The following is a 23,848-nucleotide window of genomic DNA, read 5'->3' on the forward strand; positions in this document are numbered from 1 at the left end:
GTTGAAAGTTTTGCTTCCAAATTTGACTTCCTTTAAGGGCTTAACTGTTGATTCCAAAATCAAGATCAATGAGAAAAAAGTTTCATATATATATAAAAACACGTGTTTATATATGGACCATGAATGTACTATGAAATACAAATACTGCAAGGAAAACACAAAAAGAGAACGAGAGAGATTTTAACTGTGACAAAAGCAACTTCCATTTTTATGCTAAATCAGTTATAGAGTCTGACTTGTGACTTGGTGACCTCTGAAATGGTGCTCAGTGAAGCTCACTCATCTCACTAAAGTCACAAAAAATACCCGCTGTAAATCTTCCCTTAATTTTAATTTATAGCAGGAATTTGTGATTCTTAGGACTTTTGCAATTCATTTTCCTTAAAGAAAGAAAAAAGAAAAGATGCTTCTAAATATTTTGATCCCAAACCCAACAAAAATCCATGAGACCTCAGTGAATATTGGATCAGCCCCTATTTTCAATGCACATAGGTTTTTCCTCTTAGTGGCTGTAGTAAGGATTTTGTAGGCACAAAGAAATGGTATCTTCCAGATTGCTTTGACTATCTGCCAGTTAAAAGCATATCTCCCTCCCCCCACCCCCCCTTTTTTTTCAGAGTGGTTTACCGAGCACATAGAGATCATTACTAAGAAGCTCTAAACCAAATCCTACCCTACTTTTCTGAGTCCTTCAGGTTAGCGCTTGCATTCTCTTTCTTTTCATTATATATTATACTTTGCTTATATTATGGATCAATATGAATTCATGGCCGGCAGCTGAGATACGCAGTGGCTACAGAGCTCAGTACTTTTCCCAGCTCTCCTAATGATTTGCTGTGTGATCTTGGGCAAGTTCCTCCTTGACTCTGCTTATCCATTTCCTTGGGGAATAAAGGTCATTAATCATCATTATAAACTCTTCCAAGGCCTACAGATGAAAAATGCTCATTATTAATGCTATTCATTTTTAGGATATATATTTTCGCTTGAAATGCCTAAAGTATAACTTTGCTGTTGTAATCAGGAAGGGCTGGAAAAGGTTTTTTAGCAGAAAAATAGATTCATAGAGGTAGAAATTTTTATATAAATATATTCTAGTCTTCTCTTACACATTTTCAACCTACACACAGCTTTGAATTAAATTTCTGTCTAAGACAACTGTTCAGACCCAAAATTTGTGTTGATTTAATTATTTCCTACACATTTGTTGATTTTTAATCACATCTTTCCAAATCTTTTATTAAACAGGACTTTGACTTTATTTACAACTATTAATTTCCTTTTTGCCTTTCAACTCAAGATTTGAAATGGTAAACCTAAATTGCAGACTGCAGGGAATATCTTGCTTTTTCCCTTTCTCTTGTTGAAAAGCGAGTTATTCAAAGAGAAATTACAACCTAACAAGATGAGAAATCCACAGAGCCACACACATCAAAGTCCAAGCCAACTATTTTTGAGTTTCACAATTAGTATCTCAAGTGTGAAAGTGATATTCTGTCAGAGAATCTCAGCCACAGTCAGTGTGGATCAACTAATAACTGCTGTGGTGCAGTTTCTTCCAAACAGTTACACAGAAAACAGGGCTCCATAGTTTAAATTCTGGGGCTGTGTTAGTGCTCACTATCTCTAAACTCTCTGTTAACTGTTTTGTAAAATGGTTAATTCTCTTTTTCCCCTCTCATCACTTATCCCCCCAGTGCAACGTTAAATGTTGATGCGCAGCCTTAATTGGTTTAGTCACAAGAAGATAATCTTTTTTTCCTCCTTCCTCGCTGTTGCCTGTTAGCTTAAAGGCTTTTTAGCTGAAGGTTGATAATTATCACTGAGAAGAATCTAGCACATCAGGAGTTCATTTTCCATCTTAGCACTTGTGGTGCTCCTTTGAACTCCCCTGGCCAAACCCGCGTTCCCACTTTGTCACTTTCCTCCCTCCATCATAAAAAGGTCTCAGCAGCCGGCAGCTCCAGCCTTTGCTGGCGGGCAGCGGGAATTGCTTCTCCCGCGCGCTCCTCCAGAATGGACAAATTGCATGAGACGTTGATAAATATGGAAGACACTTTGGGTTCGGAGCACTCTGTCTGCTTATCCTCCTGGGACTGGAAGAACACGGCCGGGACTTTTGAGCTGCACTCTGTCTCCTCTCCTCACAGCGTGTCTCCAACGCCATCCTTCGAGTCTTACTCCTCATCTCCATGCCCAGCTGCAGCTGAGACCCCATATAGCGGTGGTGGCCTGGTGGGCTACGGCCTGGTGGACTTCCCCCCAGCCTACCTGCCCAGCCCTGGGCAGGCCCGGCTGCCCAAAGGCACCAAGGTGAGGATGTCAGCCCAGCGCCGGAGGAAAGCCAGCGAGAGGGAGAAACTGCGGATGAGGACCCTGGCCGATGCACTGCACACACTGCGCAACTACCTGCCGCCTGCCTACAGCCAGCGGGGACAACCCCTCACCAAAATACAGACCCTCAAGTGCACCATCAAGTACATCAGCGAACTGACGGAGCTTCTCAACAGCGTCAAGAGGGCATAGGGCCCGGATGGAGCACCTACCCTGGCACCCCAGGCTCTGCTGTGGAAAAGCCTCTTAAAAAAAGACAACAAAACTACCCCAACCACCCCAATTTCTTCTTTGTTGGAGCATGGTTGCATGGGGTGACAGAGGAACGTGAGGGAGGGAGAGCGAGGGTTGCTGTGTACATAGGATGCGATGCTGGAAGGTGATGTAGGGCTGCCTAAAGCCTGAGCTGCAAGTTGCTGAGATGGAAGTCTTGCTTTTTGTTTTTCTTATGCTCCTGTTTTGTTTCTCTTTTTTTGTTTGTTTGTTTATTTTAATGATAAGCGTCTGACACATTTTAAAGTTGATCTGATATGAACCAGAAAGCCATCTGAACCTCCCAGGATTTACATATCTGTGTTCTGACTGATCTTCTGCTTAATGCAGACAACAGTAAATCCATAGCTTTGAAAGAGAATTTGTAAAAAGAAACAACGACCACATAGGATTTATAAGTGTATTGATTTGTAGGCACTTTAATATGAGGAACATATTTAGCTAGTTCAAATATTACTTATTTGTCTACATTTCCTCTGTACTTGAAAATCAAGACAAGAAGTAATAGTAAGTGTCATAGTCTGTACTTTGTATTGCATACCTGGTAGATAAGTAAAGTCTAAAACTGACCATTAAATACTGGAAATGAAATATAAACCAATGGATCTTGTACAGATAAATTGCTGCTAAAGTCTACCTTCTGTTTTAATGTATACAGAAACAAATAATATTTTTGTTTTCAATCTAAAAAAACCAAAAAACTTTGCTTCAGAGTCTGATAAGTGTGGAATACATTTTTACATCAAACTACTAGAATAAGGTTAGGCTGAGCTCTGTCCCTCCTCTTCCTTCTCTGTGGGATAAAATAAATTGGTCAAAATATCAGAAAGATACAAAATGTTATCCTCAAGATGTATTGGAACCTAAGAGGATGCCAGTAACTGTAACATCCCCTTATTAAAAATTGTCATATCAGCTGTTTCTTTCAACCAGTAACAGCCTTGTAAAACACGCACATGAAACCTTCCAAAAGCAAAATAAATGAGAACATAGTTCAGATCTTTAATTCCTTTTACCTTTTATGTGACTGAGATCACATCGGTCTCATCAAACTGGAGAAAAAAAAACCAAAAACAAACAAAAGCTCCATAAATCTCATTGCAGATTGATTTCAAATACTTGGCTACACCAAGGCCAGCCACGCACAGAGAGGAGCAAAATCTGGCACAGAGTTGCTGTATTGCAAGGCTGAGCAGCACAGATTTCAATAAGGCAGATTAACCTTTTCTCTGTAGGGAGATGTAAAGCATCAGGAGAGCAGCGGGCAGAGAAAACAGGCTTGTCTCACCGGGATGAATAGATCAACATGTCTGCGTGGGGCAGATGGTTTTGGTTTGTGAATGCATTCTGCAGCACAGCTCTGTAAAGCTAAAACATTGCTGCATCTCCCTCTTTTTTTTTTTTTTTTCCCCCCTTTTTCTGGATGTTTGTAACAAAATAGGTTAAGTAGGTATATGTAATATATAATAGTAAAATGGTTTTTGTACTTTTTTTCTCCCTGCCTAAGCTCACTCAATACTCTTCTCAGATGGAATACGCATACTGGAGAGATCAGTGTGAAATCCATCACTGTCTTCAAAAGCAGCTAAGTTCAAATTTATGCAGGTAGAAGTGTCGCTCAAATGTATGCACCATTATGCATATCTTCTGTGATCCTGCTCTGCTTTAACCCACATTACATTTCTCACAAACTTTTGGGCATTAGTAAGAGCATAAGTAGCATCATTTTTTAAAGAGCTATAAAATTGTCCAAATAGAGATAACTGCCTGTGCACATGAAATGACAGCACTAATGTCACCATAGCATTCCTCACTGTGAGACTGGAACAGGTTGCCCAGTGACATTATGGATGCCCCTGCTTTGCAAGCATTTAAGGCCAGGCTGGATGGGGCTTTGAGCAACCTGGTCTAGGGGGAGGTGTCCCTGCCTATAGCAGGGGGTTGGAACTGAATGATCTTAAAGGTCCCTTCCAAACCAAACCATTCTATGATTTGATGATATCCTAGTGATTAAGGAGTTGAAATTGTGCATTGGCCACAAGATCTCACACAGAACCAGAACTGAAAACTTGATCCTGAGTCTTTTAACAAAGTCTCTCACTGTAGCCAACATCTGTAAAAGAGTATGTGCTCACTAGTGCTGGCAAAGCACCACTGTATACACAGAAGGTAGCTCCATTATTGCCATTTTGGTTGTAGACCATTATCTTGTTCTATTGTACTGTTACGATCGATCATCTATGCTTGGCAAATCTTTTAAACAACACTGCATGCAAAAAGATTGCCCCAGTAGGAGGTAGCCTGTAGAGGTGCATCAGGGCTGGTTTTCCCAACTGCTCCAAGAAAACAGCAGCCAAAAGCCCTGAAAATGTTGGGCCACAGCTTGCATGGTTTCTCCAGAGTCCTCTCCCTGGAAGTCCAAGGTAGAAAAACTCTAAGTAAACTCAAAAGCAAGGCTTTGAGTTCCAAACCACTTTACTGTTCCTGTATTAGTTAACCAAACCTTGCCTTTACTCAGTCTATAACCATAAAAATCCACTGGCTACTAGAATGTTTTTAAATACTTTGAGCTTTAGCATAGGATGGCTTTATTTAAGATTCCCTTAGGTAATAGGCCTTGGTCTGCCCTAAATTGCACCTTGCATCGCAGTGGGACCAAGGTCCCCATCCAAGATAAGATTAGTTTACTAGCATACTCTTACAGTATGATTTTCTGGTACTAACAGTTATTCCCCTTCCAAGGAACACCTCATTGCACATACAGGTGATGTGGAAAAAATGACTATGACACAGAAATAAGAAGTATAGGTGGATTCAGTTCTCATTTATTGTAGGGTAGTTAGCAAGCCTAGGGTGATTATACTTCCTTTTCAGTCTGGCCTTGTGAGATCCCATCCACATTTCTGCATTCAGCTCTGAATCACCCAATACAGGAAAGATGTGGAGCTGTTGGAGCAGGTCCAGAGGATGAACAGAGGTCTGGAGCACCTCTCCTACAATGAAAGTCTGAGGGAATTGAGCTTGTTCAGCCTGGAGGAGGGAAGACTTCAGGGAAACTTTATTGTGGCCCTCCAATACGTAAGAAGTGGTCCCACAGGAAAACTGGGGAGGGAATCCTTACCTACGTGACAAGAATAACTGCTTTAAACTAAAAGTTAGAGTTAGAAAAAATATTTGGAAGGAATTCTACATTCTGAGGGTGGTGATGTTGCCCAGATAAAGAATAGATGACTCATCCCTGGGAGTGTTCAAAACCAGGCTAGATGGAGCTCTAGACTATGGGGTTGGAAGCAGATGATCTTTAAGATCACTTCCAGCCTAAGCCATTCCATGATTCTGCGGCCTGAACTTCCCAGGATCTGCCAAGTTTGCTCTCAAGGATATTGAGCATTTTTCTCTCTCCTTTTGTAGTTTTCTCCTTGGTGTAGAAATTTCACTGAAAGAGAAGGGACTGTTGCATTCATGACAATACAAGTCCTGCTGTTAATAAATACTCATTCCTATTAATTTTTAGGTAAAGTGAAACACAGCTGAGGTTACTTGTTTTCCATTTCTTTACCCCTAAGGATGTAGGATATTTATTTAGCATGAAAGAGACCAAGAATTAAGCCTCTCCTTTACGAGAATACAGGATCTAATAACCACCAGGGCTGTATGTAAAATTCATGAGGCAGTATTGAAGTCCAATAGCAAAAGTGATAGCCTATAGCACAGTGCTTTACAGTCTGCAGAAACTGTAAATGTCAGAACTAAAGAAAACCTTTCACATACAAGCATTGTAACATACGTTAAGACTTCAAGTGGAAGTAAAGCTACAGTAGTTGTAGTACAGCAATCACTGGAAGTCTGTGGCTAAGGAATTCTATTACATTTTGCCTAGGGGACGGAGTTGTTTACTGTGCTAAAGAAAAAGAGACACAGGAGAGTAAAAAGAGGATCAGTCAATGAACTGAACTCTTCCAGTCCTAAAATCTCTCCCAAGTCACATTTTTGCCTTTTCCAGGATAGCATCATTAAAACCCCTTCATTAACAAATGTACTAAGGAAGGCTAGAGAGAAGAGTTAAATAGAAAAAAAACAGACCAAAAACCTTCACCACAGTTTTCTACTGCATTAATGACTTTCTTATGCAAGAAATTAGTACACTGAATCAGACTTGATTCATTCACCATCACAACAAGGGCTTAAATACTACGGATGACAAATGAAGAATATTCTAAAATGCTTCAGTTAATTCATTTTTAATTAATTTCTGTAGAGGATGTTGCAGTTTTGGAAGAAACCTTGAGATAAACAAATATTACTGTTTGCTTGGAATCCTGAAGTGTTGGTTTACTGATGAAACAATTATACCATCCTGCTGTCAGATGCTGCACATCACGAGTGGTTATTCTGTCTTTTAAATAAGTGCTCTCAGACCTTTAGAGAAAGGCAAGAGACATGAAAAAAGCCAGACCCTACCCTCTGCTTTCCTTAGCTGCAGGTTTTGCTCAGAGCTACAGGTATATGTTATCACAAGATGACAGGGAAGACAAGTTTCCTCTTGGTAGAAGACCGGGTTACCTCAGTGAGAGTATTCCTTAGTGACTGAGACTGTACTTGGAAGAAGGTCTCCAGGAAAGCTCCAGCTCTGTGAGCAGCAGAACAGAGGGGAGCCGGTGGCTGCCTGCCCTCCCTTCTCCCCCCCAGCACTTTGAAATTCTAAACTGGGGAGCACCACATAGGTGCCAACAACTTTTATAGTTACACATTTGGGCTGCACATAGGTGTGTTCAATGGGAGGAAAGCCTCTTGTTAAGGGACTTCAGACTGTTCCTATGGGGAACTGCCAGCATGGCAGAAATCTTTATACAAAAGTTTCATTCATATACAGCTGTACATATTTATATATAAATAAACACACACCTCAATTTCTGAGGATCAAGTATCTGACTTAATCTTGTTCCTAACGTAATGGTTATACAGCCACAAATGTTATTTGTTTCCCCCTCATTTAACAGAGAACAGTGATGGAAAAAGCTCAAGTAGTGAGAGAGACCCATTTTACTTACCTTCTCCTATCTGGACGGTCTCCTTGGTCTTTAAACAGCATGAACCTAGACTTGCTCTTATCTCTATACCAAGTACTGCAAGGAAACTAACTCGCTTCAAATTAAATGCTTTAAAGCATAAGTAAATTAAGTACCTGACTTGTTGGAGTAGCATTCAGATGTTTCTGAACTGGTGTTCTCAAATAGAAGGAGAGTTTCTATAGAAATTACTAGCTGCAGACTATTGATAGGTTTGTGGCAGAAACCAAAGCTTCTCAAATCATGAACTCATTGTCAGAGCATTTTCCTCCAGTGAGAAGTGCATGGCCTTTATGCTTCCACTGAAGACATTAAGGATTATAACATAGAACAAAACAAGCATATCAAAATTAATTGAGCTGTAAACAAAGATCAGTTTCATCATCTTCTGAAAGTTGGTTAAGAGTAAGGTGTGCTGTTGCTTTAAGAAACAAAAACAGCAATTTCAAGAATGGTAGTCATGCAATTGATCAAGTACAGTAAAAACAAAAAGCCTGTTTCTATCAGCAGCCAGATAGAGCAAGCTGTAGCACTGACTTACTGCCATTTATTTCAAGTAGAAATATCTGTCGGCAGTAGGCTTCCAGAATTGTTTTATTTTCTTATAAAAACAAATCACACCAAACTTTGCTTTTCCCTTAGACTTTTATCATTCACCTGTTGAAATTGCAGGAGACATAAAGCATAAACAAAGAAGATTGATCTCCTTTCAACTTGTGTTAACAAGGATATAAAAATAACATCCCAAATACCGGGGGAAAAGCATGTGGTCATAAAAAATCCACTTAAAAGGCGAAAAGGTGTTGTTGAACACTTGAAGAGGATATATATATTTTTTTAGATATATAAAGCCAGGAAGGCAGTCACTCAGTTTTAGTATAAACAGGCACCCCTGAGGTAGAGAGAGCACTGTCATGTCTTCTTCAAATTCAGTATGTTGCTGATATTGAAACGGATGGTGTCTCATACACTACTGAAAAACCTGACAAAGTTCACTCAAAACCTTTCCATGGTTGAAATGGGAATCTCATGAACTTTCAGTAAAGACCACTAATCTATTAACACCTCTCATTGTGCAAAACAGTGCCAAACAGAGTTTAAGAAAGACTGAAGAGTAGAAACAAAAGTTTAAACTGGGCATCATCCAGTTTTTCAACCTCTCTTAAATCCCTGGCAACAGGAAAGAACAAGATATTGACTAATCCTGGGGAACAAACAATCCACGGATGAAAGATTGTAAATACTGTTTTCTACTGAGTGATTTTCTCTTTGTATCTTGGTTTGAAGAAAAAGATCATAAAACCCAGGAAGCCACTCAGAGAAAGAGTTAACAATGTCCAAATATACTGCCCTACTTTATGCTTAGTACTCACATTAGTTCCTACACGTTTTCCCCCCCAACCCCTGCACTCCCAGAGGTGAATGTGGTTCAGGATGCCCATGGCAAACTACAGCATGCTGTTAAAACACCATCACAGCAGACAAAAATTGCAGCTCCATCTGGAGAATATACTGCATACTAGTCGTTTCTCGGGAGAAACTCAGCATGATATGGAGATATACAGGGAAGTCATTTTACCACCTGTATAGAAACCGAACTGGAACCTATTAGACACAAAACCCTAGCAAGTAGATCACGGATGTGCCTTGTGAATTCACTGGATTGTAGTCACAGACTCAGGAATATGTGACACTTAACCACTGAGTTAACATAGGGGAAATAATCACTAAACTCAAAGTAAATGGCTTGTCAGGGTTGTGTTTTACCTTTCCTTTTATTCCCTTATTGAAGAACAAGATGCACATTTCAGCATCGTTTATTTAGCACAGCAGTAAGCTGTAAGTAAGTAGTAGTAAAGTAAGATTCATTCAGCACTGTAGCTGCTTTGTAGCTGTCTCCATTGGAAAACAGTCTTGAGGCACTTCACATGCTCATCAAGAAACCTACACATCTTTTATTGCCCTTTCCAGCAAAAAAATCTATCAACTACATATCAACAGGAAACTGTAAGATTGACAAGATTTACAAACATGAGCTTTAAGTCATAGCACAAACTGGTTTAATGAGGCCACTGAACAGGTATTATAACAGAGCTACAAATCATTTATTCATTGCTTTTCTTCACAAGGTACAAACATATTCATGAAATAGTTTCTTGCTCAAGGCGGCTCTCACATAAATCCCCTATAGTAGAAATCTATTTAATGAAGTTAAAAAGCAAACAGTATTTTACACCCAATTGTTACAGATTTTGCCCTAAGCAATAATGATTCATGCCAAGTAATAGCTTTCCTTACAACAGGAAAATACAGTAGCGAATCTAAGCAGTTTTCATAGCTCTGTTCAGATGTGGAGGAAAAAAGACATTTTTCTTTCCACTAAAAACAAACAAAAACCACAAGTAATCTAATAGGAACTCCTTCTAGTAGGGAAGAATCCTGAACACTTCGTAGACAGAGTTTAGTAAGAGTAGCTTAGTAATAGTTGCCGTGATAATACACCAAGTCTCCACTAAAAGCTTATTTTCCCCTAGTGTGGCTGCTTACTCTGCTTAGCAGAGTTACTGGTGCAGTCTGTGACTTTATGGAACAAAACAGTGTTGGTCATTCCCTCAATCTGCGTGTTCACCTACAGAGAAGAAAGAGATGCCTCTTATGTTACAACCTTAGCACACTTAGTACTTCAGTAATGTGATCTGAGAGCAATACCAACCTTTGCTGGCCACATTTTCCTTTCTAATAAGCACTGCTCCAGATGACACTTGGCCCCATGGATGCGGTTCTGCACTGCGGTCTAGTGAGACATTTAAGTTTTTAATATTCTGTACAGCATACACCAGGAGGAGTCTTCTGATTGACAATACTCCCAGCAGCATATAGTGCTAAGCAAGCCCCAAGAACAACTTGAGAAATACCAGTTTTCTTACCAAGGCGATGTGTCCCAGGATTGCACCTCCTCTGACAAATCACATCTGAAGGCAGCGGTGTAGTGCTGCAGATCACAACACTGCAGTGGAAATATAACTAGAGGAAAAAAGAAATTGCAGCAAGTACAGGGGTGTCTAGTAAAAACTAGATACACAGACAGACTCCAAATGAGATAAGTGAATGCTACTGTGCAGCTAGGCTAGTCTTTATGTACTACTCCTAGTGCTATGCCTTGAAGGCAGACAACGGCCTCTATCAGTACCAAGATAACTGAGCATTTGTTACATGTACTGCTCTACACACTGGAACCGCCAACAGCACATGATAAGTAAGAGATTTCTCACCTGCATTTGTAATAGAGTTGTGTCTTGTACAAAGGTGAACACTGTCACTTCAAATCTCTTCAAGTGCTGAGGAAATTTTACTCTATGGCTGTAATTAACTTCATGAAAGACTGTTCTGTAAAAGTCCTCGCTATTTTCACACCTTTTTGGGGAAAAATAAATAAATAATAAAAGAAAGCAAATATAATCCAAACCTTCATTTCAGCAAGGTCCTTCCACAAGCTATGGATGTGAAATGCCAAAGAACTTGTTCTCCTCAGAGCATAGTAGTGTAGACAGAGCCCCTCCCATTCAGTTCCTGCCTTTGGCCATGGTTATAGTTGCTTCTTTAGTGATAGCTAGAAGCACTTGGTGCTTTTGACACCAGAAGCCATAGCAAGTGTACAGGCACCTTCGTGTACTTCAGCAGATACAGAGTCAGGACAGAGCAAACCTTCTGAGGCAACTTCTAACCTCTTCCCCATTCCTTCTAGTTCTAAGTTCAGCCTTGTGCTGAACAGTCATCAGCCATAAGAGGGATGCTCTTCTTACCCGTTTACAAGGATTGGCCATTGTGGAAGACTGTCTTGGTTTTGGGAGTTGGTAGCCCAGCAGTCTTTCAAGTTTAGTTCCAATCTTGGGTCTGCAGGCTGGAGTAGTTCAACTTCAAAGTACAATGCCTCCCGCAGATATTTCACCACAGGATATTCCAGTTCCTGATAGGGCTCAGAATAGGATTTCTCTAGAAGAGATGTTAGAGTTTCCTTTTTACAGTGTAAGCATTCACCAATTTTGAGTTACCCTATTTTCCACCATCATCTACTCTGGTATAGTATCAGAACTGGAAGAGTATATAAATGTCAGCAAATAGGGCTGTGGTGGCAGATGAAATAAGAACTAGTGAAGAAAGAGATCTGGGGATCCAGAGGAGAAAGAGACACTTCCTTCCATAAAACCCACTGCAATGAGATGTTTGTTCAAGAATACTTCTAAAAAAGCACTGAAAAATAAGAGCAGAGCCATTCCAGGCAGGGTGATAGTTTTGTTCAGGCTTCAGTTGCCTCTTTGGCCAGGAGGTAACCATTTTGCAGCAGCATTATTACCTATGAAGCCTTCAAGAAGTCTTTCACTTTGCCCTTGGAGATATTCAAAATCACCCTGGACATGGACTTTGGCGACTGGCTCTGAGTAACCCCATTGGAGAAGAGTTGGACAGGAAGACAACCAGCAGCTCTTCCAACCCTATCCTTTACAATAAACCTCATCAGAAAAGTTACCTTTAAAAAGCTTCAGTGAGAGATTTAGAGAGCCAAAACCTGGCTTAATACTCAATGGAAGGTTCTTCTTATTTTCATATCGGATGTCAGCTGAGTGCTTGATTGTGTAAACGCATACAAACTTCAATCTGAAGGAAAACATTTTGGATTAGATTTTTAGAAATTAAAACTGTCTTCTAGGTAAAAAACAATCTTCTAGGGAACAGTACTTACTGGTATACTGGTATATCATTTCCAGGTTTGAAATAGAGTACATCATTTTCATATATTATAGATGTGCTGTTGAACTGAAACATACATGTTGTTACAAACAGGACAGTTACTTTAGAACTGACTTTTTTACTCCCCAATCACAATATCCTCACCCCTTCACTTGCCTGGCAATCTGGTAGAGTGCTCTGAGTAGGGTACACTTAGAAATGACCAGAAACTAATGGCCAGCAGTCTTATACTCATTAAACTAAAGCTAGTGACAACTAACAGCAAAGTCAAAATAAAGACCTAATCAACCAACACCTGGAATGACCTACCAGCCCAAAAACAAATGCACTGGGCCTGAGATCAGAGTTCAGTTGATTCTGTTGGCAGAATTTGTACCTAGCATTCACAGAATTAAGTTGCAATAGTTGTAAAAGGAATTTTAACATTATTAGATCTTTTGTTATTTTGCCTCTATTTTCTGCTTATGTACTACACAGGCAGCAGGAGGAGGAAACCCACTCTACTTCATAGTCTAGGTATTCGTTAGTGACTAATGATCAGCTTCTACAAGGAAGCTGAGTATATACTGACAACATAAGTTCACATTCAAGTCTGTTACAGTCAACAATGCCAAACTAAGACCTGTTTCAGAAAGCACTTCTGGCTCTAAAAATTGTTTTCACCAAGAAATTCAACCTAACCAAGTTTTGTATTCTCAGAAAAGGACTGTAGGTATACTGCTTTTTGGAAGTGACCACTTGTCAGCTGCAACCTTCTGAACCTCAGCTGCTTCTAGCACTAAACCTATCCTAATAGGAAGTAATATCACTAGGCCCTTACCTTTCTACTTGTTCCACATGTATTCACATTGAATTTAAAGGTTGCAGTCTTCTTTGTCACCAGACTGGGTTTGCATTGTTTGTCTCTTAAGACAAGCAGGCTGGTGTCCAGATCTGCAAGTCTTACTAATTTTATTGCAGTAATTACCACGGTGCCATTGGGAAAGCACTCTAAAAGAGGAAAAAAAAAATACAGCACAGTACAAATCAGGCTAAAGAATAAAGGATCTGGAGAACTACATTGAAGTTCTTTATGGATTTACTAGCAAGGCTTTTGGCAGGTCATGAGAGCAAACATTTGAGCAAGGCTTTCATATTAAATTTTAATTTTCTTTAAGATCTTTAGTGTGTGCACTACATGGAATAATGATGATTTCACTCCTTTATTCTTAGGAAGCCTCCTCTCATCAAAAGATTTTTCTAGCCTGTATATTTCAACACAGAAGTACAGTCAATCCAGATCAGTATGTTTCTCAACTAAGAGTTTATAAGCTGCCTCCCCTTGAAGCCTATCTTCATAATCATAACAAAACACAAACAACAAAAAAGGCCCCAAACAAGCCCAAACCCTTCTGAAAAATGTTTTTGCTTTTGGAAGAGAGAGAGAGCAAGAAGATTTTGTCTCCTTCACCAAACCTGGGCCTGACAGGACAGTCTCTCCAAACTGTTATTTCACTTGTCTTGTAGCATATTACTTGGCATAAAATTTGACAGGCACATAAGGTATCATAGAAACATAAAAACTATAAGCCATTAAAATTGCTTAGGCTTGTGATTATTTATGCAACTCAACGAATAGTCTTTATACCTAAGACCCAGTGCGTTAGAGGTAATGTTCTTACGTATTAGCTTCGAAGGTGGAAATCTGCAGGAAATGGAGAAGTCCTTCTTGTTAGCCAAGGTGATACCATCCTTCAAGGTTAAGTGGAGTGAAGCCATTACTCCAGAAGTATGAATATCCTAGGGATGACACTCACAGACTAAACAAGAGAATGAAGATCCACCACTTTTCTAGAAATACTCAGCAGATTATTGCAAGCCAAAGGTAATGGTCCTTGGTCAAAACCACATCCACAAGAGATATTTTTATTTTAATCCAGAGACAGACACAAAGAGCTTTTTCAGTAGTTTTACAATACAGCTTAAATATCACTGCCTGTACAATTCCCATTAAAATGTTGTTCAGCCTTTAAGTGCTTGTAAAGTGCTTTCCTTGACTGCAAAATAATCTTTCAGGGCAGAAAAATGCCCTCCATTAATTATTTGAAGATTATCCCAAATGGATGTTTTATATTTTACCTACAAGGACACAGTGTATCATATGAATATCTCATAGAAGATAAAACGTACATTTTAATTGATGCAGACTAGTATCCTTACCTTATAGTCCACAAGGGAGGAAAGGAAAGGGACAGAGACAGCCAAGTGAGTGCCATTGTCATTCAGGCTATAGTAGTATTTCTGGGCAGCCTCTGGCATCAGGTGCTGATCTAAGATGAAGGGGAGCCAGTTTTGATGCATATTTCCACGTGTGATAATGAGATGGAAGTCCTTCTCATCACAAAATCCCCTTGCACTGGGTAGTACTGTAATGCAGTTAAGAGTCAGCCAACATGCTTGATACTATCAGAGTTTAAGAGGGCTATTTAGCACTGACAGCATCACTGACTGAATGCAGCACAGCATAGAGTTCAGTCAGACTAGTTGCAGCCAGATAAAGACAGTTTTGCTCAGGCCCCGCTAGCTTACCAGGCTCTTTAACAGCAGACACTGTTACGATGGGAACAGCAAATGTGTCACTTGTTGGAAGGATGATAAACTTCAGTGTGACATTGAGTGTGTATTCTCTCGTGTCATCAGTTATGTACTAGGAAAATCATATTTAGAAAAAAACACACTGAGTGATACAATTTCTACACCACGGTATACTGCGGGGCATACTCTTTATACATACCTCTTTCTTAATGCCTGGTGCATCAAATGACACTTGTATTACATAGATTTTGCTTCCATTAGCATATTGAATCTCATATGTTAAATATCCACGCTGAATAGCTTCAGATACAGTTACAGTTGCCCCTTCAATAGTCAAGTTCATGAGCTCCACATCCAAGAGAAACATTCCCACTGTAACATTCATTAGCCTTGCACTCAGATTGAGGCCTGAAAATGCATAAGCCAACATTATTCTCTTATCAGTAGCAAAACCTTCAGTAAACAGTGTTAAGCTACTTACTGTTAGTGATAGCAAGTTCTGCTTGTTCAAATGGTGTTTCAATTTCTTTGATGATGGTATACTTGGTTAATCCCCATTTGTTATCCTTCCACTGGTGTTCCAAGAACAGGCTGATGGAGTATTTTGCCCCATGCTTTCCACTGCTCACAGAAGTCTGCAATATCATAATCAACACCCTTCAGTAGAATATGACTCTACGTTACAATCAAAATCTTAGCATTACAGAATCTTCTAGAGCTATAGCTCCAAATAATTGTCCTCCTCTGCTCTGTGAGACCACTCTCAAGGTCAGAAGTTTAGAAGAAACAACAACAAATCAACACCTGCAAGGAGCTGAACTCTTACGTGGTGTTTCCTGCATCACTGTTATGGGCAGTAGTTCTCTAAAGTCTGGATTCTCAGGTTACTGAAGAGACTACCTTTTAAAGTCACCCCCACCTGTTACTTCCAAAGCAGCAGGGGACTGTTCAATCAGGAAAATGGCTCCTCCTTCAACTTCTCTAAAGCTCAGCCATTATAGTATTTGCCCAGGATTCAGTTCACTTCAAGGAACTACTAGATTTAGAGTCTGAAGACATCCCAATACCAGGTGATCTTGTAAACAAATCATGTGCTTTCATTCTCTTCAATGGTTTTGGGTTTTTTTGTAAAATATGACAAGATCTATGTTTGATAGCTTTGGAGTGTGACATCAGGACTGCAAAGCCAAAGTTCTACATTAACATGAGGAAGGAGACAAATCAATAGTCCTTTACAGAACTGGTCCATCTTCACTTGTTAGTAAGAGCCTTCACAGTGCAATGTGTACAAGAGCTATTTGTACCTTCAATTTCCCATTTTTTCCTCCTTGCTTTATTTCTCCCCCTCCCTTGTAACTTGGAAGGAACAGAATTAGGGATTACTCCTGGCCAGGAAAACAAGATAAATCACTATTTTTTCACTATTTGATGCTATATATCACCATCCTATGATCACCACAAAAATTAAAAACCTTCAGGAAAAAAGACCAGACCATGAAAACAAACAAAATCCACCCAACAGAAAATCTATGTTGCCTACCACCCAACATGACTAACCTTGTAAGCACCACCTTCTGCACCTATAGGTATCTTCATTGTAATTGTATTTAAGTCATTAGATAAGACATATTTCCTGGAGGCCATTTCTTCAGCAGAGAGTTTGTGTAGATTCACGCCAGCTTCAACAAGCACATCCTTAAAGCCAGTTGCTCCAGCACAGACTGCTTGAAAATATTTTGGAACAGTCCAGATGATTGTTTTGTTAGTGTAATCCACACCATCTTAGTGACAAGATAAGAAAGTTGTCAGCTCATTACTGTAATTGCAAGCCAGACTCTGTATATTTAAACAGTGGGGTAAGTTACTGTGTTTCTCACCTACAGGACATGCCACAGTAGTATCCACCATCAGAATCATCCACTGCTGTTTGTAAAATGTACTTGATCTCACTACAGAAAAGGTAATTCCCTGAGCCTGCAGAAAGAGACCTCATTAGACCTGCACAGTCTCACAACTTCCTGTGCTGGAGGGAGTGTACCAACCTTGACCAGCTGGGTTTGTGCAGTGTTATATGGCACTCGCAGCAGAATTCTGTTTTCTGTGGTGTTGAGTCCATAGCCAGCCTTCCAAGCATCACTTACAAGCAGAGCTCTTTTTTCTTCTGGTTGATGAAACACTATCTGCCATATTGAGGCTTCCCCTGCTTTTGCCTACTCAGAGAAATTCATTAACAGTTTGAGCAAGCTTTTTTAAGTGAGTTATTTACTACATTTGATGACTTATTGTATTTAGCTTCCCAGCGGTTCTGTTGCCTTAGTCTTAGTGCTGGTCATGCACCCCTCAAGCTTTGCCTTGCTCAGCCTCTTACACAAAGAAAGCTTTCTGTATCAGGAGTAGGAAACAGATACAGAACTGAAAAAAGGAAAGAAGAACAAAACAAAAAAACAGATATCTCTTCTGGTTTGGAGATAGATGGGGCAGGATACTGGTAGCACTGCTGCGCTGAAATTATAGGGTCTAAGAAGAAGAAAGCCTATATTCAGTTCATTCCTTGGCCATGAAGTCTTAGAGATTTTGTTACACACCCTCTTGCTAGGGAAAACTTCAGTTTTATGCTGAAAAACTGGTCTCTATTTCTGTCTTGGAGATTAAGCCTGCAGCTTTCTATATTTCTAATGTGAAATACCTCTACCGTAAAAACTAGACGGTAAAGGAGTTCTGCTCTTCCTACTGAAGTGTTCTTTTGGAAAGGACAATTTATACTGTGGACATTGAAGGACGATAGTGTCAGGAGTAGCACTAGCTCTTATTAGCAAGAAAAAAAAGCTGATTTTTACCTCTGGATAAGAAAGAACCCAGTCCTCAGGTTCATTCAACACGATATCCTCAGTTTGGGGAACAACTCTCTGGACAGAAACCTGAATAGAAAAAGGCGCTCTAAGTGTTGGTGGCACTTTTCCCCTGGTCTCTTGATTTCTATTATATAGTTTTAGGGTTTTCACTTCCACTTGAAGCCAGAAAATTATTTTGGAGAGGACAAAAAGAGTCAAGAGAATTCTTCTCTTCATTGTTCTCCCCAGCAAGTTTAGAAGGTATATTTTCTGAAGGATATTTCCATTTCAGTTATTTCAGAATGCATTGAGACAATATTCAACAAGTTCAACCCACTAGCTTAACCTCCTGAATACTATTTCACAACTTTGTCTATTAACACCATTCAGTGGTCTATATAAACATAAATGCATCACTAAGCTCAAAGTGTAAACTGGTTTCACCAGTAAACCTTTCCAGTACACATTCCTATCATCTGATCTGCTTCCAAATGTGGCATCTTCTAATATTCACTTCCTCACCTCAAGCTGAGGATCAACCATAAGGCACTTCCAATCCTTACCTCCATGTAGTTGGTTTCACATACTAACTCTCTTGGACTCCATGGGCCATAGGGGCAACTTGCACTTTTCAGATGAGTTGTAGCGTTTTTCATATCAGAAGTATGGGACACTTGTATTTTTATAGTTACTGTGAACACATCTTTCTGCATGGACACAGTAAATACACGTTAGACTGATTTTTCCAAGCAAGACATTAGCACTTCTTGTGTCCTATCTCAGGAAATCCACCCATCAGTCTTTCCACAGAAGAGCAATTCCATTGCTCAAATATTGTTTTCTACTGTTGTTTACTATATAGCCTGTACACATGGAAGTGCATAACTACATAGCCACACAAATACTATGGGGAGGAGCTTCAGCCTTCCATATAGCTCCAGAGCTTGATAAGATAAAGCACATCCCAAGATGTACCTGATCTTGTGGTTTACAGCATATCAGCAGTGAGCATGGAATACAAGCAGAGAAATTTTTGAGATTAAACATTACTATATCTCGGACACAAAACACTGGATCAGAACATAACTACAGTCAGATGGAATTCCTTTCTTTTACCCAGGAAAAGGCAGTAGCACTTCGAGGGCATGTGATATGCTTCTTCTATGCTCATCTCTACTATTATGTTGTATGTTTGACCATCAATAGCATGGATTATTTTCAGACCTCTGGACACATTTGAGGAGAATTAAACGATATTCTGCTAGTCAACGTCCAAGACATTACAATGCCTCAGTTAATGCCTACTAATAATTTGTTCATCATCCACCTAAAGATTATACACAATCTTGATTTGACTTACCTCCAAGTGAGAATGACAACTTAGTGCAGAAGCACGAAACACAATGCTATTCCTGCTGCTGTACATTATTGTGTAGCCACACTGTGATGCCAGGGCCTCATCGAGCTCCCAGGCTACACCAGATTGGTCTATGAGAAATGAGTTGAGATCAGCATTAATTAGTATAACCCCTTCTCTGTAGGCTCTCAGCAACCTACCCTTACCCCTATGGTTCAGCTGTCTCAGGTCAGAGAATGCACAGCTAATTTTCCTGCTTCATTAAGAACTTATACCCATCTGCTATCATCTACTAGGTCCCTTAGTTGTAAGCAAGAAGGTAGGTAACTATCAGTGCAAAACCAGTAATGTAGCACCAGCTAAGGCTGCTGCATTTTGAGAATAGGATGGGTGGTGTCTAGAGGAAGTATGTGTACCAGGAACAATATCTATTAGCATCAGCATGCCAACAGGTACCATATTTTCCTACAGAGTGCATTTCACTTTCAGTCCAACAGCAGTTGTGATTAGACTTCATACAACTAAGTCATAACAAGGCTATAAGTTCCACAAAAATTAAAGCAGCTTTAAAAACTACAACAAGAAATAACCTGTTTCTACAACTCTATTAGCTTAATGTGCTCCTGTAAATTCTAGTGTAGGAAAAACTCAAATTATTTTAAGAACTTTACCATCTTCTTCTGTATCAACTTACCAACAGCAGAAAAAGATAAATATTTATCCTTCAAGTGTTCCATGCTCAGGGTTAAATGCAAAAAGTTCTTCAAGCACTCTGCGCTCACAAGTCCTGCATTTAAGGCATTGAAAGACAGAAATACAGAATTAATGATAAGAAATAGAAATCTTCTACTTCCAACACTGCTTTGTATCAAAAATTATATCTCTGTATCTTCTAACAAGGGACATTAGATTTAAAAAACAAACAAACAAAAAACAACACAAAAAGAAGAACAAGCAAACAAAGTCAATGAAGAAATCACTAAGCAATATTTCCAACACAGCCATGAACATGTACTCCAGCAGTAGTTGCAACTGGTCAGCTAGCACTGCTGCTTTGAGCAGCCAGTTATGGAAACAGGATTCTGCAATAGGGTTGAGCAAGCAAAGTTTTCTGCCCTAAAACGAACTTCTAAAGTGGAATAGAATAAAACAAGAAAGACAAGGAAATCTCCCTCCAATCTACTGAAAGGAAAATGAAAAATGATAATAGAAATTTTTAGGTAAATGCTGCCACAGCAGGGTTACCTGATGCCACTTGGGTCCATGTTGCAGAAATGAGTATTCCTATTGATAATAACCTGCATGAAAAAGGAAAGATTAGCAGAACCTACAAGATTCTGTACTCAGAAACTTGAGGTTAAGTGTTAAGAATTACAAGTCTAGATACTGCAAAATGAGATTTCCTTGATTACCACTGAAAAGTTGGTAAAGAAGAAGCGCAAAATGCTGATTCCTTGAAAACAGTTAACATTTAACTACTGTGAAATTCTCACCTCAGGACCAGACCTAACTTCATTGTGTGCTTGCTTCGCCTCAGTGCTTATTCTTCTAACAATCACAAGGAAATACAGATTTCCACCAAAAGCTTTCCATAAAGCTAAAAGAATTTTATCTTCCCCATCTTAAAAGGAAAGGCTGCCCTCTTTAGAGTGGTGAAAACCATTATCAGCTGCTTGTTCTCCTAATTACAAACCTATAACTCACATCACCTGCTCTTTTGTTTTTATTGATTAAATTCATTCTTATACAGGTTCTTTTGGCTCCATAGCTGTAGGTTTCTGTGTGGTGGTAGAGGAGGCAGTAAGGTTTACTATATAGACATAGAAAGTGGCAATTTATTGTTTTGGAGTTGTTTCATTTTCACATCATCTTCTCTGTGGAGAAGCTTTGATGGTTTTTCCCATTAATTACTTATAGGTAGGTGTGTAAAGTGTAGCTTTAAGGCAGTAGATATAATAAAGAAAGCAAGCACTATTGAAGTAACTGGTTGCACCTAGTATTAAAGGTAGTATACAGTAGAATCTGATGGGCATCTCAAACCAAAACATAGAATTCCCAGCATCAGCAGTGTGGGTTTGTGGATTTGTGACACCTCTGGGATTGATGAGCTCCGATGCTGATGGCCAGAGTGTAGCCAGCTTGTGTGTTACTACAGCAATATTAATAGCATAAACAATAATAAATCCATCACTGCTTGATTATTGCATGTATATGAGCGCAGTAATTCAGCATTCCTTGTCTTCAAGGACAGCCATAGTTTGATCCAGTGGTCAGTCACTCGTAACTGTTAGAGTCAGAGTTCCCCTGTGGTGTTTCTCCTTTCTCCCCTTTTGTGGCCAAAATGTTGCTTTGATTTCCCTACTTCTTTGGGTGCTATTTCCCTATTTTCTTTCTGTACTTTCCAATAACTTTACTGGGAATAAAGAATATTGTTTTGGTAACATCACATGGCACTCTTTGAGAAGCGAGATGTGCAAAGAACCCTCTCTCTATTATGTATTTTATATTGGGGATCATTTTGTCTTAGGTTTATGCTGTGACAGTCTGGTTTTACTCCTTCCTCCGCACACGTGAAGGCAGAGAGGGGGCAAAGCTGCGGGTTTTGTAATTAACAACAGCGTCCTGGAGAGGGAGCCTGAGACCCTCCTATGGGGATGCTCTGGTTTGCTCAGCTCCGCCGAGCGGCTGCACCTATTTCAACGTTTATTCAGCGTTTGTTCTTAAGTCGAGTAACTATTGATCAAGGCAAATGGAGGCATTTATTCTGAAGCTAAATGTTGTAGTTATCCTTACTGCACCACTTCAAAAGTATTAAAAAGATAATAAAATCAGGTGTAACCACAAAGTTTAGCTTGTTTTGAGATACTCGATTTTATCTCAGGAAAAAAAAAAAAGTTTACCCCCACGTGGCTTGTTTTCCTGTTATTTCCTTTCAAAATTACCTAACCTGATGGATTTTTAACTTTACAAGGATTTTTTCTGAGAGCCATCACTATTTCTATAGTATCCACTAATTATTGTTCTAAAGGAGAAAACCATGATGGTGCAGTCAGGGCATAAGCATTGCATTGCAAATTGCGTTTATTATTTCTTGTTTAGTTGATATTATAATTAACCCTATTTTCTCAGTGCGGGCAATATTTAAAATGTTATAAAAATGTTAATATGCTTTTCCAGAACTTGATGTAAGTATCACTGGGGATGTGCCTGAGTTTCCCTCTAGCTTGCCTAAAGCCTAGCTGACAGTTAAGCAGATCTGTGCTGTTGACATACCCATCGCATCAGTTCTATGCTAGATGTCCAAGCTGCTTATGCATTTCTACCCTGAACTCCAGCTGGGTTTCCACGAATCCTTCTATTTGCCAATACACACACACACAAGGCAGGGTCCTGGTAGCACCTCATTATAGCAGAGTCATAGAATAACAGAATCATTATGGTTGGAAAAGACCTCTGAGATCATCTAGTCCAACCCAACCCATTCCCACGCTGCCCACTAACCATGTCCTTCAGTGCCACATCCACAAAGTTCTTGAATACCTCCAGGGACAGTCACTCCACCACCAACCTGGGCAGCCTGTGCCAATGCCTCACCACTTTTTCTGAGAACAGTTTTTTTTCCTGAAAGAAGTTTAGGGAATTTAGGGTCATGGTGAGTCAACCACGTACCGGAGTGGAAGGAGAATTATAGTAGCCCTGCTTCAGCTCAAGTTTATCACAGTACTGAAACCATTATCTATCTGGATTACTTGCACAGTTTCTGTCTGCTTGTCCCATTCTTTTTTTTTTTTTTTTTTTTTTTCCCCTCTGTTTTTACCATTCAATTGTAGATTAATTCCAAGTGACATTTAATTCTCTGTTTGTTTATTTATTTTTAATTTATTTTGTTATCTAGCACTCCTGTCTTGATTTGTAATTGTGAGCAATAAAGTAACACGTATAAATCCAAGACTATTTATACCCGGTCAAACCTAAATTGTCAGCTGACTTAATTAAAAAAGGAGACATTTTGTCTGTCACAATTTTTATTTCTAACAGGTTATGAAATCAAGAAGACTTTACTCAAACTCTACGGCCAAAACTGTCAAGAATGACAAAGTTTTCCTTCTGGCATTTTCATTAGTATCAGGGTAAGAAGAGGAAGAAGTTACTTGGTGGGATAACTACTGTGTGCAAACATGTGTTTAATTTCCCATTATCAGCATGGCTTAGTGTTAACAGCCTCCTGCCTAGTAACTGATAGCTCTCCCACAGCAAGCAGTAACTGAGCAGTAGGGTGAGGTCATGTAATGTCGTGACACTTGGGTTAGGAAGAAATGGATGTCTGTACAGTCCAGTAGGGCTATGTACTAACTGTGCTTTGAAAGCTGTTTTGACTTTGCTGTTTTGATGGCAAAAATGCATGATAAATAAAATCCAACTAACAGCACTTCTCGTATTAGATAATAGATAGTTCATTGTTGATAGGAATAATAAAATCAAGAGAGATTTTTGCAGTCTCGCCCACGTAAAATGTCCACCAGAAAATTTATTGCTTGCTTTCTTTGCAGGGTTACAATGCAAAATAATATTTATTCAATGTAGTACCCTATCTGTCTCACCCTATATCATCCTCCCACCATGAATCTGTTCCTAGACAGTGTTTATGTGCTAGGCTAATT

General features: G+C 39.5%; 2 protein-coding genes across 2 annotated transcripts; one reads left to right on the plus strand and one right to left on the minus strand.

The window, feature by feature from the left end:
• The first annotated feature begins 1,753 nt into the window (after positions 1-1,753).
• MSGN1 (mesogenin 1) lies at positions 1,754-2,618 on the plus strand. Its single transcript, XM_015859490.3, has one exon. The coding sequence runs from the start codon at positions 2,017-2,019 to the stop codon at positions 2,524-2,526; it is 510 nt and encodes a 169-aa protein (XP_015714976.1). The 5' UTR covers positions 1,754-2,016; the 3' UTR covers positions 2,527-2,618.
• Positions 2,619-9,719: 7,101 nt separating this feature from the next.
• On the minus strand, positions 9,720-20,767 carry LOC107312240 (zona pellucida sperm-binding protein 2-like). Its single transcript, XM_015859482.3, has 22 exons — positions 20,681-20,767; positions 20,433-20,485; positions 19,882-19,974; positions 19,191-19,318; positions 18,394-18,537; positions 17,837-17,917; positions 17,042-17,209; positions 16,877-16,973; positions 16,557-16,780; positions 15,481-15,634; positions 15,199-15,407; positions 14,994-15,111; positions 14,625-14,830; positions 14,087-14,204; positions 13,246-13,415; positions 12,418-12,491; positions 12,205-12,332; positions 11,480-11,669; positions 10,949-11,090; positions 10,604-10,700; positions 10,390-10,470; positions 9,720-10,305 (listed from the first exon to the last, which is right to left on the minus strand). The coding sequence occupies exons 1-22, from the start codon at positions 20,701-20,703 to the stop codon at positions 10,289-10,291; spliced, it is 2,715 nt and encodes a 904-aa protein (XP_015714968.2). The 5' UTR covers positions 20,704-20,767; the 3' UTR covers positions 9,720-10,288.
• Positions 20,768-23,848: the final 3,081 nt, after the last annotated feature.

Source organism: Coturnix japonica, chromosome 3 (genome assembly GCF_054131305.1).
Source record: "Coturnix japonica strain WE chromosome 3, WE-NBRP24, whole genome shotgun sequence".
Taxonomy (NCBI): domain Eukaryota; kingdom Metazoa; phylum Chordata; class Aves; order Galliformes; family Phasianidae; genus Coturnix; species Coturnix japonica.